The 15437-nt window shown below is 40.9% G+C and overlaps 1 protein-coding gene and 1 pseudogene across 8 annotated transcripts in view; one reads left to right on the top strand and one right to left on the bottom strand.

The window, feature by feature from the left end:
• MAP4K3 (mitogen-activated protein kinase kinase kinase kinase 3) overlaps positions 1 to 15437 on the bottom strand; it is a 99765-nt gene that overhangs the window by 56064 nt on the left and 28264 nt on the right. For all 8 annotated transcript variants that reach the window (XM_015418068.1, XM_015418071.1, XM_015418074.1 and 5 more), the window contains exons 7-12: positions 15167 to 15209; positions 11629 to 11701; positions 9710 to 9841; positions 8533 to 8595; positions 8368 to 8449; positions 5771 to 5881 (exon numbers count right to left, since the gene is read on the bottom strand). In XM_015418068.1, coding sequence (XP_015273554.1) covers positions 5771 to 5881; positions 8368 to 8449; positions 8533 to 8595; positions 9710 to 9841; positions 11629 to 11701; positions 15167 to 15209 — 504 coding nt within the window. The remainder of the gene's footprint in view (positions 1 to 5770; positions 5882 to 8367; positions 8450 to 8532; positions 8596 to 9709; positions 9842 to 11628; positions 11702 to 15166; positions 15210 to 15437) is intronic.
• Positions 12108 to 12644, top strand: LOC107116193 (annotated as a pseudogene).

Genomic DNA, 15437 nt, shown 5'->3' with positions numbered 1-15437 from the left:
AAAGTGAGGTGCCACCCCACAAGTCCTTTAAGGTTCCCTACCATATAAGTAGGCCTGCCCAGTGGCCACTCCCCTGGGCCACAGTTTTCCTAAGTAAAGCCTGCCTGGGCGGAGGGTGAGAGGAAAATTAAAGATAGGTTGGTTGTTGAGTGGGAAAGAGATAGGGTTGCTAATTCCAGGTTAGGAAATTCCTAGAGATTTGGGGGGGTGGAGCCTGGGGATGATAGGGTTTGAGGAGGAGAGGGACCTCAGAGGTGGAAAATGCCATAAATTCCACCCTCCAAAGTGGCCATTTCCTCCATGGGAACTGGGTTGTCAACCTCCAGGTGGCGGCTGGAGGTCACCCAGATTAACAACTGTTCTCCAGATGACAGAAATCAGTTCTCCAGGAGAAAATGGCTGATTTGGAGGGTGCACTCTATAACATATGGAAGAATATTAAAAAATCAGCTTGTGTTTCATATACAGCAAAGCTTTTTACTGTGTGGATCATGAAAAGCTATGGCTAGCTTTAAATAAATGGGTGTGCCACAGAATTTGATTATTTTAATGTGCAATCTATACTATGGTCAAGAGGCCACTGTTAGAACAGAATATGGAGAAACAGAATGGTTTCCCATTGGCAAAAGTGGCAGACAAGGATGCATTTTATCTCCATATCTCTTCAATCTGTATTCAGAGCACATAAGGAAAGATGGATTAGATTTAGATGAAGGTGAAGTGAAAATTGATGGAAGGAATATTAACAATTTGAGATATGCAGATGATACATTATTGGCGGAAAACAGTGAAGACTTGAAAAGACTACTGATGAAGGTTAAAGCAGGATTACAGCGGAACATCAAAAAGACAAAAGTAATGACTACTGGAAAATTACAAAATTTTAAGGTTGATGATGAAGAAATTGACATTGTTCAAGATTTTCTATTCCTTTTTTTAAAAAAATGGCAAAAAATGATAAATAATTTTGTATGGAGCAGGAAGAAACCAAGAATAAGATTTAAAATATTACAGGATGGAAAAAAGAGGATGTTTAGCTGTACCAAATATCCAACTATATCACCAAGCAGCCACACTAGTCTGGATATCAGACTGAATTATAAATCCAAACAGAAGGAACAATAAACTGGAGACAATTGACACTAAAGAAGGAATCCACAATTATTTATGGACTAAGAAATCATTAAAAGCCATTCAGATGTCACTCATATTTTGAGGAACAGACTATTAAGAATCTGGTTTCAGTACGAAATGGAATAAGTCCATCAAGCCACCATTAACATCTCCAATTGATGCCTATTGCGATATTAGTATAAGAAATAAAATGGACTATATAAATTACGAGTATTTGATGGACAAACAAGGGAAAATAAAATCTTTGCAAGATGAAGGGAAAATATTCCGTGGTTGTACTATCAAATGGTGTCTAAATTCAAAGAACAATAGTCAAAGAAGGGGGCCAGTTAAGAGTGAAAACGACTTTTGAACAATTAAACACTGGAGACTTAAAGCACCTATTAGGAAAAAATTATAAAATGTTATTGCAATATGATACTGAAACAGAGCAAGTAAAATTGTATGATAAAATGGATGCAACATTTTGGAGAAAATATATGCATGAACAAGTAGAAAAACCTATGGACTAAAGAAGTTAAATTTACTGAATGTCAAATATTAAGGGAGAATTGGTATAAAATGTTTTTAGATGGTAAATTACTCCCAAATACATTGCAAAAACTAATAAGGAGTATAATGGAAAATGCTGGAAATGTCAGAATGCAACATTTGACCATACGTGGAAGACTTGTAAGAAAGCAAGAAAATATTGGATACATGAAGAAATGCAAAAGATATTTAAATTCAAGTTTGTGATGGATCCCAAAAATATGTTACTAAATATCCTACCAAGCAATATTACAAAAATGCATAGTGAATTATTTAAGTATATGGTGATGGCAGCAAGAGTAATATTTGCAGCAAAATGGAAGGCAGAAAGATATCCAGATCTGAAGGAATGGAAGAATAAATGATATGAATATGTGACAATGGCAAAGCTTACATTTTATGTACGCAACAGATAGACCTCAGAATTTCAAGAAAAATTGAAAGTATTTTAATTATATATCTGAAAATTAAGAATAAATTTACATAGGAAATGATATAATAAAAAAATTTAAAAAGAGACTGGCAATATATATTCGCAATAAGATTATTATTAGCTATGAAGATGGGCGAAAAAGATAGAATAAAGATATTTAAACAGACGTGAAAAATCAAGAATATATATAAGTTCTATATAGATATACGATTTGATTGATAACTATATGATCTAATTGTAGTTTTGTTTTATGTTTCTTTTTTTGTATGATTCAGACGATTGTGCTTATGTTTTATGTATGACCTAGATAATTGTAAACAATTGTGGATGATTGTAAAAGTATGATTTAGATGACTGCATGATTGTAGTTTTATGTTTTACATATGTGAGTTTATTAACTGAAATTAAAAAATATATTATAAAAGGATTTTCTATTCCTTGGCTCCATAATCAACCAAAAGAGAGAGTGAACCTAAGAAGGAGATTGAGACCGGGGAGGACAGCCATGAATATACTAAAGTATAAGGATGTGTCACTTGCAACAAAGATCAAGTTAATTCATGCCATAGTATCCTCATCACTATGTACAGGTGTGAAAGTTGGACAATAAAGAAAGCTGACAGAAAGGCAGTTGATTCCTTTGAAATGTGTGAAATGTGGTGGTGGAGAAGAGTGTTATGGATACCTTTCACTGACCACTCACTCTCAAGTACCCCGTTTCCTCCCCCCTCTGTGCTGGAGATCTGTCTGTTCCTAGGACTTTTCCCTGGATAACCAAACTACAGTCCTTCCCTGTGTGTGTTGGTGTTTTCCTTTTTAAACAGAGGTCTGCCCTTTGACTCTGGCAATACCCCTCTGCAGAGTCCCATCTGTCCCTCTGCTCTGTGACACCCTGTCACTGTGCCACAGACTGAGAGTTTTCCCTCAGAAGGAAGCCACTAAAAGCCCCTTCTCAATAATAGCTCTCTCTCAGAACCGAGCTCTTCAAACTGTCAGCTCTCTCTCCAAGCTTCCAGACCTAAACTGCCTGTCCAGATCTTTTTTCCCCCTCCCAGCTCCCTGCTGGATGCATTCCGTTGTCATGGAGGCGGCTCATCAATCAGAGTGAACCTCTGCCACTGCCTACACTCAGACTGTTTTTACTTTGTTCATCACAGGAGGCTATCGTACTTTGGTCACATGAGATGGTTTGACACAATAAAATAAGCCATGGCCCTCAGTTTGCAAGACCTGAGATTGGCTGCTGATGATAGGATGTTTTGGAAAACATTAATTTATAGGGTCGCCATAACTTGGAAGCAACTTGATGGCACTTAACATACACACACACACACACTCTCTACTGTGGCATTATTCCCTGCCAAGGCTGCTTCCCTCCCCAGTCTTCGCTCTCCCAAGGCTCCATCCCCAAGTGTCCAGGAATTTCCCTACCTAGTATCTGGTAACCCTTTGTGGGGCTGAATAACCATGTGGGGCTGAATAACCATGTGGGGCTGAATAACCATGTGGGGCTGAATAACCATGTGGACAAAGGTGACCCAATAGATGTAGTTTACCTAGACTTCCAGAAAGCTTTTGATAAAGTTCCTCATCATAGGCTCCTAAGTAGACTCAGTAGTCATGGGATAAGAGGACAAGTCCTCTTGTGGATTAAAAACCGGTTAATTAACAAGAAACAGAGAGTGAGTATAAATGGGAAGTTTTCACAGTGGAGGGTGGTAAGCAGTGGGGTACCACAGGGCTCAGTACTGGGTCTGGTGCTTTTTAACTTGTTCATTAATGAGGTGGGAGTGAGGTGGCTAACTCTGCAGATGATACTAAGTTGTTCAGAGTGGTGAGAACCAGGGAGGATTGCAGAGCGTTCCAGAGGGATGTGTCAATGCTGGGAAAGCGGGCATCTATGCGACAAATGAGGTTCAATGAGAGCAAGCGCGAAGTAATGCACATTGGAGCCAAAAATCCTAACTATAAATACACAATGATGGGGTCTGAACTAGTAACCAGGAGAGAGATCTTGGAGTCATGGTAGATAACACGCTGAAAACGTTGACTCAGTGTGCAACTCCAATTAAAAAAGCCAAAATTCTATACTGGGGATTATTAGGAAGGAAACTGAAAACATATCAGCCAGCAGGGGTCATTTCCTGCAGGAACGCACAGGAGCGGCGCTCCAGCAGTAAAGAGCCCAGGGGGTGGGCACATGCAACAAGCCCCACTCCCTGCTCCCAGCAGCCCTCAGTCAGAGCAAGAAGCAGACAGGTAAATTGCAGAGCCCCCCCGGCCCCCCAGTCCAAATCAGTCCAGTGGCACCTTTAAAACCAAGTTTTATTCAAGTACAAGCTCTCCCCCCTCTGCAAGGACATATCTGCACGTTCCCGTCCCTCCAATAGCTAGCAATCCGAAACATGGGGTGGAGACTGAGCGGTGGGTGTTGCCTTCTGACACACTCCCGGTGATGTCAAGGGGTGTGGCATATGCAAATAAGTTATGCTAATGAGTTATGCTAATGAGCTCCTGCACCTCTTTTTCTACAAAATGAACCCTGTCAGACAGTATCATAATGCCCCTGTATAAATCGATGGTGTGGCCTCATTTGGAATACTGTGTACAGTTCTAGTCACCGCACCACAATGGATGCGAAAATGCACGAACCTGGAAATAGATAGGCAGCCAACAGAGCTACTTTTGAACCAGAATAACATGCTGACAGCATCAGGCCTTAAGTAAAAAATAAGCTGTTCTGAACCAAGTCTAAATTCCATATATGACAACCTCATACATAGCGAACTGCAGTAATGTTTTTGTAAGCCACTTGCAGCACTTTTGGCAGAAAGCGCACAACCTAAAAATAAATTACATAACAAACAAATCTAAGGACCCTTCCACATGTGTAATAAGATATATCCTTTGTTTACTCATTATTTAGCATCTTATCCATTAAAGTGCTACTTGCGTCAAGATACAAATGTGTACACAAACATTCACACTCTAGTATTACTACTGAATTTTGTATACCTCACAATATTAAATAAGATATTTTAAATATTTATATACCACATTTCCCAGGCCTCAGGTGTTTATTTAAAAAGTAAATAACCTTTAAAACTATCATTGGTAATATAACACCACAACAAATTTAGAAAATAGCAATGCAAAAGCAGCTCCCTATCAAATCAGCCTACAAAAGCCAAACCAAAAGGGGTGGCTCTTACAAACCAAATAGTTCCGCATGGCACTTCAAGCAAGTATGCAAATGTATATACCACTAAATTATTGTATTTATAATTCCTCTACTCCATACAAAGCTCAGAATTCCCTGGCATACGATGCAGGTGTCTTAGATGTGCATTGATATCTCTAACTGAAGCCCTGACCTGGATAGCCCAGGCAAGCCTGATCTCGGAAGCTAAACAGTGTCGACTCCAGCAAATATTTGGTTGGGAGACCTCCTTGAAATACCAGCAGTCAGGAGGACAGGGGCAGGCTTTATTCATCCACCTCTCTGAATATCCTCCAGGCCCCCAGTAGGAGTCAGTCACCAGAGGTCACCATGACTTCCAGGTGCACTCACACGCACACACATGAAAAAAATGCAACCCCCCCACCAAAAAAAAGCCAAAACACCCCTATAATTGAAAAAGTATTGCAGCTATAACCAAGCAGCATTCTTACCTCTGGATCATCATCATCAAAATCATGGTAAGTGGAATGATCTGGATTATTCATTTTATCCAACAGTTCAATAGCGAGGGTTCGACTTAAAGGCTGAGTAACAAAAGGATGCTAAAAGAGACAGAAAGTGAAGTGACATCAGCGTTTTGCATTATTGATGTGCTTGAAGCTTCTCAAACCACTTCTCAGAGACCCACCTGGACAAGTCAAACATATCAAGGGGTCTCAACCAAGTGTAGAGTTAGGCTTCTGTAATGATTTCATGTTTAACTGTGTGTGTGTGGTTTTAAAAGTTTGGTTTGCATGGCTGTGATGATAATCTAGAGTGCTGGAATCAGGCAAGTGATAGGATTGGTGAGTGACAGAGAGGTGGAGGGGTTTTGGAATGGATGCTGTGTGGAGGATTTGAATGTCTATCAAGAGGGTCAGTTCGAGATGACAGTTGATGAAGTCAGTGGAAGGGAGTTAAGCTATGTATGAGAGAGAAGGAGAAGCTTCCCTGTGTGGGTTGTTAAGTTCTATGTCTTAGAGTTGAATAAGACAGTTGAAAAAGACAGCTGTCGAGGGAGTTAAGTTCTGTCTCTGAGAGAAGGAGACACATCCCTGTGTGGGATAATTTGGTTCTGTGTAGTAAAAGATTTCCAACATTCGCTGGATTATGGAGAAAGCAAGAGAGTACCAGAAAAAGATCTACTTCTGCTTCATTGACTATGCTAAAGCCTTTGACTGTGTGGATCACAACAAACTATGGCAGGTCCTTAAAGAGATGGGAGTACCAGACCACCTCACATGTCTCTTGAGAAACCTGTATAAGGGCCAAGAAGCGACAGTTAGAACCGGATATGGAACAACTGATTGGTTTCGCATAGGAAAAGGAGTACGACAAGGATGTATATTGTCGCCTTGCTTATTTAATATATATGCAGAGTACATCATGCGAAATGCTGGCCTGGATGAATCACAAGCGGGAATTAAGATTGCTGGGGAAAAGATCAACAACCTCAGATATGCAGACGATACCACTCTGATGGCAGAAAGTGAAGAGGACCTCAAGAGCCTCTTGCTCAGGGTAAAAGAGGAGAGCGCAAAAGTGGGCTTGAAGCTCAACATCAAAAAAACTAAGATCATGGCATCCGGCCCCATCACTCCTTGGCAAATAGAAGGGGAAGTCGTGGAAGTGGTGACAGACTTCACGTTCCTGGGATCCCAGATCACCGCAGACTGTGACTGCAGCCATGAAATTAAAAGACGCCTGCTCCTTGGGAGGAAAGCGATGGCGAACCTAAACAGCATGATAAAAAGTAGAGACATCACCCTGCCAACAAAAGTCCGCATGGTCAAAGCAATGGTATTCCCAGTAGTCATGTATGGCTGCGAGAGTTGGACTATAAGGAAGGCCGAGCGCTGAAGAATAGATTCTTTTGAACTATGGTGCTGGAGAAGACTCTTGAGAGTCCCTTGGACTGCAAGAAGATCAGATCAGTCAATCCTAAAAGAAATCAACCCTGACTGTTCCCTGGAAGGCCAGATAATGAAACTGAAGCTCAAATACTTTGGCCACCAAATGAGAAGGGAGCACTCACTGGAGAAGACCCTGATGCTGGGAAAGATTGAAGGTCAAAGAAGACGGGGACGGCAAAGGATGAGATGGTTAGACAGTGTCATCGATGCAACGAACATGAAGTTGAGCAAACTTCAGAGGATGGCGGAAGACCGGAAGGCCTGGAGGGAGCTGGTCCATGGGGTCGCAAAGAGTCGGACTCGACTGTGCGACTGAACAACAACAAAAGTAAAAGAGTTAAGCAGTTTGTTCGTTTTAAGGTCTGAGAGAGAGAAGTCTTGTGTGTGTTATGAAAAGTTGAAGTATAAAGAAACAGTAACCGTATATGGCCTAAAGGGAAAAAAGTGTTACAAAGTTACATGCCCAGATCCCTGACAGTGGGAGAGAAAAGTGTGTGAAATATCAATAAATCTACTTTTATTTAAGATACCAGTTTTAAAAGAAATTCTTCCCAGGAAACACATACACCCTCGTGAACACCTAAACCCTCGACTTACCTACCCAGTGACAGAAATATTATATTATAGAGGTTTGGAAAGCCTTAAATTTCCTGGTGGCAGCCGGAATACCCAGTAAAATAAAATAAAAGGAACACTTTTAAAGTAAAACCAGCCCTCCCCAGTTAAGGGGTCGTCACAGCTTCCTACTAAGGTGGGAGGCCGCTTGCTGATCACTGTTACTCTGAGTGGTGGCAGAAGAAAAACCCCAAAACAACCTGGCAGTGTCCTCTAGGCTGGTACAGCACTTCCAGACAATGAGTAGCTCTAGAAACTGATGGAAGCTCTATGTTTTCCAGTGATTCCTAGAGCCACCCACAGTGCTGGCATCACACGCCCTTCCCCCCCACAACCCTTCCACCTGCCAGGCTTGAGCTGGGAACCCTAGTGGCTAAGCACTTGCAACTTAAACAAGAACTGTGTCTGACCTGAAGCTGTCCAAACTTCCTTTGGGAGGATCTCCTCACAGTTATGGATTAAGATTAAAACAGCTGGGAAAGTGATAAAGGAGTTATACAAAAATGATAAAGGAGTCATACCTGAAGTAATTTTTCAGCTGTAGGTCTTTTTTTAGGATTCTTTGTAAGTGCCATTTTCACAAAATGATGGAAACTATTTGACCTTTAAAACGAAATAAATTGTTTTTTTAAAAATGTTCAGTGAAGACAATCAGTGTTATGCAACTGCACTGCCAAAGTATTTACCATTTCATTTTGTCCTTTAGCTTGGGAGGCTGAAAGTTGCTTTTCGTCATTAAGAACAGTGCCCTGAAAATTAAGAAAAATGGTGACTGTAATTTAAGAACGATAAAAATACAACAGCAGCAATGCATTAGTCTTCAGTAGGGAAACTCAAAAATTGCCACCGGAAAATGGACTACTTAGGTAGACAGAACAAAATAAAAAGTGTATTGACTGCTATCTGATCAAGATGAAAAATTAAAGGAAAGAACAATTTCTCTTCTCTCCCTCTTTTTAGACTGGAAAAAATCTTCAATGGTTAGGGTGGCTGATACAGTTATAAACTTCTGGCTATTTATTATGTACTAGAACTCAAAAGCAAGGATGAATTATTACATGGTTATTTCCAATTCTTTAATGGATCTATTCTTAATTATACTGTTTATTTGCACACCACTAACTGAATAACTGCAATCCTTTTTTAAAGAATGAAACATCAGCATGAAACATCAGCAGAAGTGAAATATTAAAAAAGAATGAGGCCTTATTTAGTGCATTTATCAAAGCATGACTTGAGAGGGTATTTTCTAGGATGGCCCCTAACTTTTGGAATGTCCACTCCCGTGAGGCTTGCATGGTACTTACTTTACTGTCTTATAGGCACTTGGCCAAAACTTCTTTTTACCTAGGCTTTTAATTAGAAGTTTTATCTTTCCAACTGTTTTGTAGTCTCCTCCTGGTTTGAGGATGTGATATGGATAATTTTATGCCATTTATGTCCCTGGGCTTCTTGTTTTGATATTGATAACTTATTATTTTAATAAGTAGAAAAAATTCAATCTAACTTTCTCCAGAAAATCTTAGGCCTCCTTGCTTGTGTTTCCTATGCAGCTATTTGTTTTTGTTTTGTTTTTAAATCATAGAAAGACATCGCTAGTTTTAACGCAGACAACCACCTATTTGAAACGGGGAATGAAGCCAGTCTCTCTTTTTTCCTTCATTTTTCACTCATGGACAGTTGTCAACACTGATCATAGCTGGGCCTCAATTAAATGGGAAGAAAAGCACAGATCGGGGGGGGGGGGGTCCCCGAGGCCCACAGCTAATGTGTTCTCATTAAGAAAAGTTGAAAGTTACATTCTGTGATAAGAGTTTGCTTTAAATGTTGCCTAAGTTTTGCAGCCTTACACAAATTACCAACCTCATTGGATGCAAGTCGAACATAGGGGGCTGAAGTTCTGCTAGTTCTATAGCAGTTATTCCAACAGCCCAGAGATCACAAAGTTGATTATATCCGCCTTTCCTTTCAACAGCAGCAACTTCAGGGGCCATCCTAAAAATATGAGAACATTGTTGGAAAAGATATATATATATTTAATACTCTGAAAAACATGCAGTACAAGAACTTTTCACGAAATGTTGGTGTTGATTCCTTTGTTGTTCATTGCAACTTAAATTAAGCGTGTTCAATAGCTGAAAATATTGCAGGGTCACATATCTCAGTGCTCTGCTGGGGCTTCTTCTCAGTTGGCATGTGGCTACCAGCTTGTCAACAAGCAATTGTAGATGCACCTTCAACAGCAGCCTAATGCACAGGCATGAGTTGCTGTTAAAGACACAATGGGCCAGACTGGTTTGGGGAGTGGGGTGGCTGGCAACATCTGCCCCAAGCATTTTTGTATTTACTAGGCCAAGAATCAATGTGAAAACTGAGGCATGGTTCAGCCTCCCTCCTAAACCCTTTGAAATGTAAAGGAGTGGGGGGGAAAGTTAGGGCTTCATTTTAGGTTCTGTCATCTCAACCCATCAGATCCCCCTAAGAAAGGTCCAGTGTGCCTAAGAGGTATCTCTGTCTGCTCCCATGGAGGGATCATCCCTGGGTTTGCTTCCTCTTATTTTCAGGAATATAACAAATTTAGAGTTCAGCGGCACCTTTAAAACCAACAGAGGTTTATTTAAGGCATGAGCTTTCGGATGCATGTACACTATTTCAAATACATTGGAATGGCAGGTAAGATTCAAACTTATAGCCAGAGAATGAACAGCAAATTAACATGTAACATAACAATGTTCAAGATATGCAAAGTGAAAAACTAAATAAAGTAATAAATGTCCAAAGGTGTCTTTTCTGATTGTGGGAAGTAGCTGAGAATCTAAATTCTCTCCTCTAAGGCATGGAGGGCATTTAACAGCATTTAATGAGGGGGATGTAGTGTTATTCATTCATTCATTCATTCATTCAATTTATACCCCGCCCTCTCCGCAAGCGGGCTCAGGGCGGCTTACAACGGTGGCACCAATTGCCGATAAAACCATATAAAAAAATAAACCAGTACTATACAGATAAAATCATAAGGTGCTATTGGTTATACAGTTCATTACTTGTGCTGGCGTACTAAAGATGTCTACAACTGCTGAATTCCGGCTCAGTGTCGTCCTGAGTCTCTCGGTGGAATGAGCCAGATGTTAAAGCTGAAGACCGGGCTCGTTGATGGTAATAGTGGGGGACGGCTCCTAGTCGAAGGCCTGGTGGAAGAGCTCTGTCTTGCAGGCCCTGCGGAACTGTAAAAGATCCCGCAGGGCCCTGATCTCTTCCGGGAGCTTGTTCCACCAGTAAGGAGCCGCCACTGAGAAGGCCCTGGCCCTCGTCGCAGTGAGCCTGGCATCCTTGGGGCTCGGATGCGTTAGCCGGTTCTGTGACCCCAATCACAGTGCTCTCTGGGGTATATGTGGGGAAAGGCGGTCCCTCAGGTATGTCGGACCCTGGCCATATAGGGCTTTAAAGGTGAGCACCAGCACCTTGAAGTGAATTCGGTATGCTATTGGCAGCCAGTGCAGGGCCTTCAGTACAGGCCGGATGTGCTCCCATATAGGTAAGCCCATCAGCAGCCTGACTGCAGCATTCACTAGCTGCAGCTTCCAAATTTGCGACAAGGGCAGCCCCATGTAGAGTGTGTTACAGTAGTCTAGTCTCGAGGTTATGTCATCAGACATCCCAATATCCCTTGCATTACATTCAGTATTCTAATATACTATTCTGAAAAAGAAATACACTAAAACTGGTTCTTCAGGAACATAGTGAGTGCTGTTGTATTAATGAATAAATGTTTTAAAAGTTACCAATATGGAGTTCCAATGAAAGATTTCCTTTTGGCAATTGTAGCTGTTATTTGTGCCGCTACTCCAAAATCAGCTACAAAAGATTGAAGACAATGAGTCATTTAATCACTTACGATAATGAATGGAACAGCTACAATTTTGTGTAGTCACAACAGTAATTAACTATGATGAACAAATTTTGAAAGCCTTTATATTAGTTACATATTTTGCTCTAATAATTTTATCCATAGACAATTACATCTATAAAGAAGAGTCACAGAAAGCCATTTCTTCTGAATTCCTACACAGTCTCTTCAATTTCAATGGGATGTCTTAAAGCCTGCTCCATTTCTGTTTTCAGTTATGTCTTGCAATAGTCAAATATTTCATGAAAGGCTATACATGGGTTAAAAAAATTAAATGCTGGTCACAATCCAAAGTGGCCATAAGGATATATGAATGAAAAATGTGCATATAAGCTCGCATGGCGTGACCCAGCGGCCCGAGGGCAGTGGGAGAGCCCCGGTTAGAGCGCCCAGAGCCCGGGAGAGACCATGGGGCTGGAGAAGAAGAAAGCGGACACCAAGATCTTCATGGATGAAGAGGGCTTCAACCGAAGTAGCAGCCCTGCTCTGTCCAAGACGGAGGAGAGCTTGGAGAAAGTCCCCGACAGAGATCCACACGGTCTCAACAGCCATGTGAAGCTGGGATTTGAGGACGTGATCGTGGAGCCTGCCTCCACTCACTCTTTTGACAGAGTTTGGATCTGCAGCCATGCGCTCTTCGAGCTCAGCAAATACGTGATCTACAAGCTCCTGACTCTTTTCCTGGCCATCCCCTTAGCCCTGATTGCAGGAATTCTCTTTGCAGTGCTCAGCTGCCTGCATATCTGGGTTGTGGTGCGTTTCATAAAGTCCTGCCTCATGATCTTGCCTTCAGTGCAGGCTGTATGGAAGAGTGCGACGGAAGTTCGCCCCGATTTTCACAGCATAGGAAAGTGCTGTGCAGCAATCAATATACGCCTTGACCAAGAGTGAACATCTGGGATTCAATAACAAACTAGTCTTCAGTGATGTTATACCTCCTTGCAGATAGCATGGATGTGCTTAACCATTCATTCCAAAACTACTACTGCTTAAATGGCTTGACTTTCCTTTCTAGTGGGCTGCACATTTTCTGGAAATAAATCTTGCTGGGGAGGGAAAGAAGAGATGGATCATTAGTCCATTTTATTGCTAACTGAAGAAAACTGGGACATGTTGGCAATACTTTATTTTAACGGTACTTTCATAGTCTGGTCCTCATCAATGTTTTAAGGGGAGCTTTCATGTCTACCATATCATGGTCTATGACCATGACCATCCTTCACCATGGAATATTTTGCTGCTCTGAATCCTAATTACAGGCTAACTCCAAGCATTGTAGTAACTAAATCCCTAGACATTGTCTTACCAGGAATGGACACAGCCTATTATTTCAGTATTACACTCTACAACTGAACCTCAGAATTACAAATACCTCCAGAGTATATATCTTTACGCCTTGAATACTTCCTCCTTCTGAATCCTGACGTTCAAACCACCCAGCTCCCTAACCAGCTGGCTCACGTACAACCTATCAGCTGCTTGCAAAACCCATCAGCACTCCTGTGCTCCAGCAACTCTGCTTTCCCAAATCCAGTAAAAACTCTCAAGAACACTTGTCAGGGCCAGATGGGACCACAAGCAGCTGCATCTTAGAAACAGGCTTGGAATGGGTGGAACCTGGAGAGCAGCAAGAGAAGTTAATTCCCTATCAACCAGGCAGGGACAGTGTGCCAGGTTCTTAACGTTTACACCAAGCCTGACCCCTCCAGAAGCTCACTGGAGCCAGTGTTGCACATCCCTCTTCCTTTCACTGCTTGAAAGGGGCTCCAGGATGTGTACACATTCCCTGAGCTGGATTCCAAACTCCTGCCAATAGATTCCTAATTCAAGTACTAGAATCCCTGATGCCAGCATGGAGCTTCTTTTATTCCAGTGAATTAGAAAGCCTTGTGGGTACTTCTGCATGTGGCTCAGACTGGTATGTAGGGTTCAGGATTAGGCTGACAAAGCACTATCCTTAGGTCCCCTTCTTGCCTCATTTATTTAGATGTATTTATGATTATTTTCTTCATTATTGTATAGCTCTGAGGGTTTTATGAGGTTCTACTGTAGGAAATGTAGACACTGTTTGGGCTCCAAAGAAACTTGCATACAAGTTTATACTAAACTGTGGAGAAAGGGAATCAAATGCTCCTGGCTCTTGCTTACTACATGCTCAAAAAGCAAAACAGGTTTCTCCAAAATGTGCTTAAAAGAAAAAGATGCTGATAAAAGTGTTGGTTTGGGGCAGGTAGTAATTTTTTTGCTTTATTTAATGAAACTGTATTGTATATATTGTTTATATGTAAATGATATTGTAATGGGTTTCACTGATGCTTTATTTTTACATGCTCTGTATTCTTGCCCAGATTAAGATATTTACTCTAGATAGCCTCTGCTCTGATGAACTTATGCTGTGTACAGAAGGACTGTCCCATGCATGTTTTAGGATTCTACACACAGAAAACATGGCAGAGCTACTTAGTTGTATTCTGCACCCAGTACCTTAAACAGAGTCCCATTCTGCTGAGCACCTGAGAATCCCAGCTAGAGAGGGAACGTGCCTCCAGACATGCATGATCTGGCATGTGGAAATGGGTATAGCTCAAAAGGGCTGTCCCTCTCGGATCTCAGCAATGTGTCTCTATTTCTCATCACAACTGGATGTGGATCCCAGTTATCCATCTGTGGCTGGTGTGCTTTTCCTTGTGCATCTTCTATGCACTAAGGTATGGGCATCCATCACAGTGGACTTCATGAACATCTCTGCAGTGATGTCAATTAGTTTGAGGTTCTGTTGTCTAGATAATCAACAAATGTTTTGAAGTATTGCCGTGCAATTCAAAATGTACCAAATATTTTGTAGAATTCCATCTTTACTATCCAAGTACTATAAATCAAACTATGCAAAAGATTCTGAAATATACATTTAAAAAAATGTTTTTATTAAAACTGGTCTGTAGTATATTCAAGATTACGTGCCTTTGTACCTTATGAACAACACTTTAATAATTTACATAATAAATGTTTTACTGACACTGTAAAAAAAATGTGCATTTAAGCAGTATTCCAGTATTCAGTCCAGCACTTTGGTCAGCAGAAGAGTGCAAGACATCTTTTTAAACAGAAGAACATCTTGCCTCTGTGAAAATTCTTGTAGTAAGAACTTTAAACTTCTTTGAATATCATACCAGCTTAGATTCTGCTAATGGTTTGCAAGCTACTACCTCCCCTCAGCTAAGACTAGCATATTTCATTAGTACAAGGTGATTCCCACCAATGGAGGACCCTCTTCCATTGGTAGGATATGCCTTGTGCTAATGAAATGCACCTTTAGCTGAACAGAATGGTAATACACAAATCAATGCTGAACTGTAAAACAACATGAAGTGAACAATCTATAAAATACACAAACATGATAAGGAGATGCTTACCTAATTTCACATGACCGTTATCAGTTAAAAGAATATTTGCTCCCTTGAGGAAAAATTAGAACATACAACTTTAAGATTTAATGTTCTTTCAACTATTTAAACTAACAAACTCTACAAATACATTCTTAAAGTATTTAAACATTTTGAAATAGTGCAAGTCTCACAATTATCAGCAGTTCACTGCATCACTGCATCAGGTGATGCAATCGCTTACAAAGGCCTGGCTCCTGAGTAGCACAAACTGACTAATGCTAGAGAAAGGCAACTTTCC

Source organism: Gekko japonicus, unplaced genomic scaffold (assembly GCF_001447785.1).
Source record: "Gekko japonicus isolate JY-2015 unplaced genomic scaffold, Gekko_japonicus_V1.1 scaffold1394, whole genome shotgun sequence".
NCBI classification, from domain to species: Eukaryota; Metazoa; Chordata; class Lepidosauria; order Squamata; family Gekkonidae; genus Gekko; species Gekko japonicus.
This window is presented reverse-complemented; position numbering and strand designations above follow the sequence as displayed.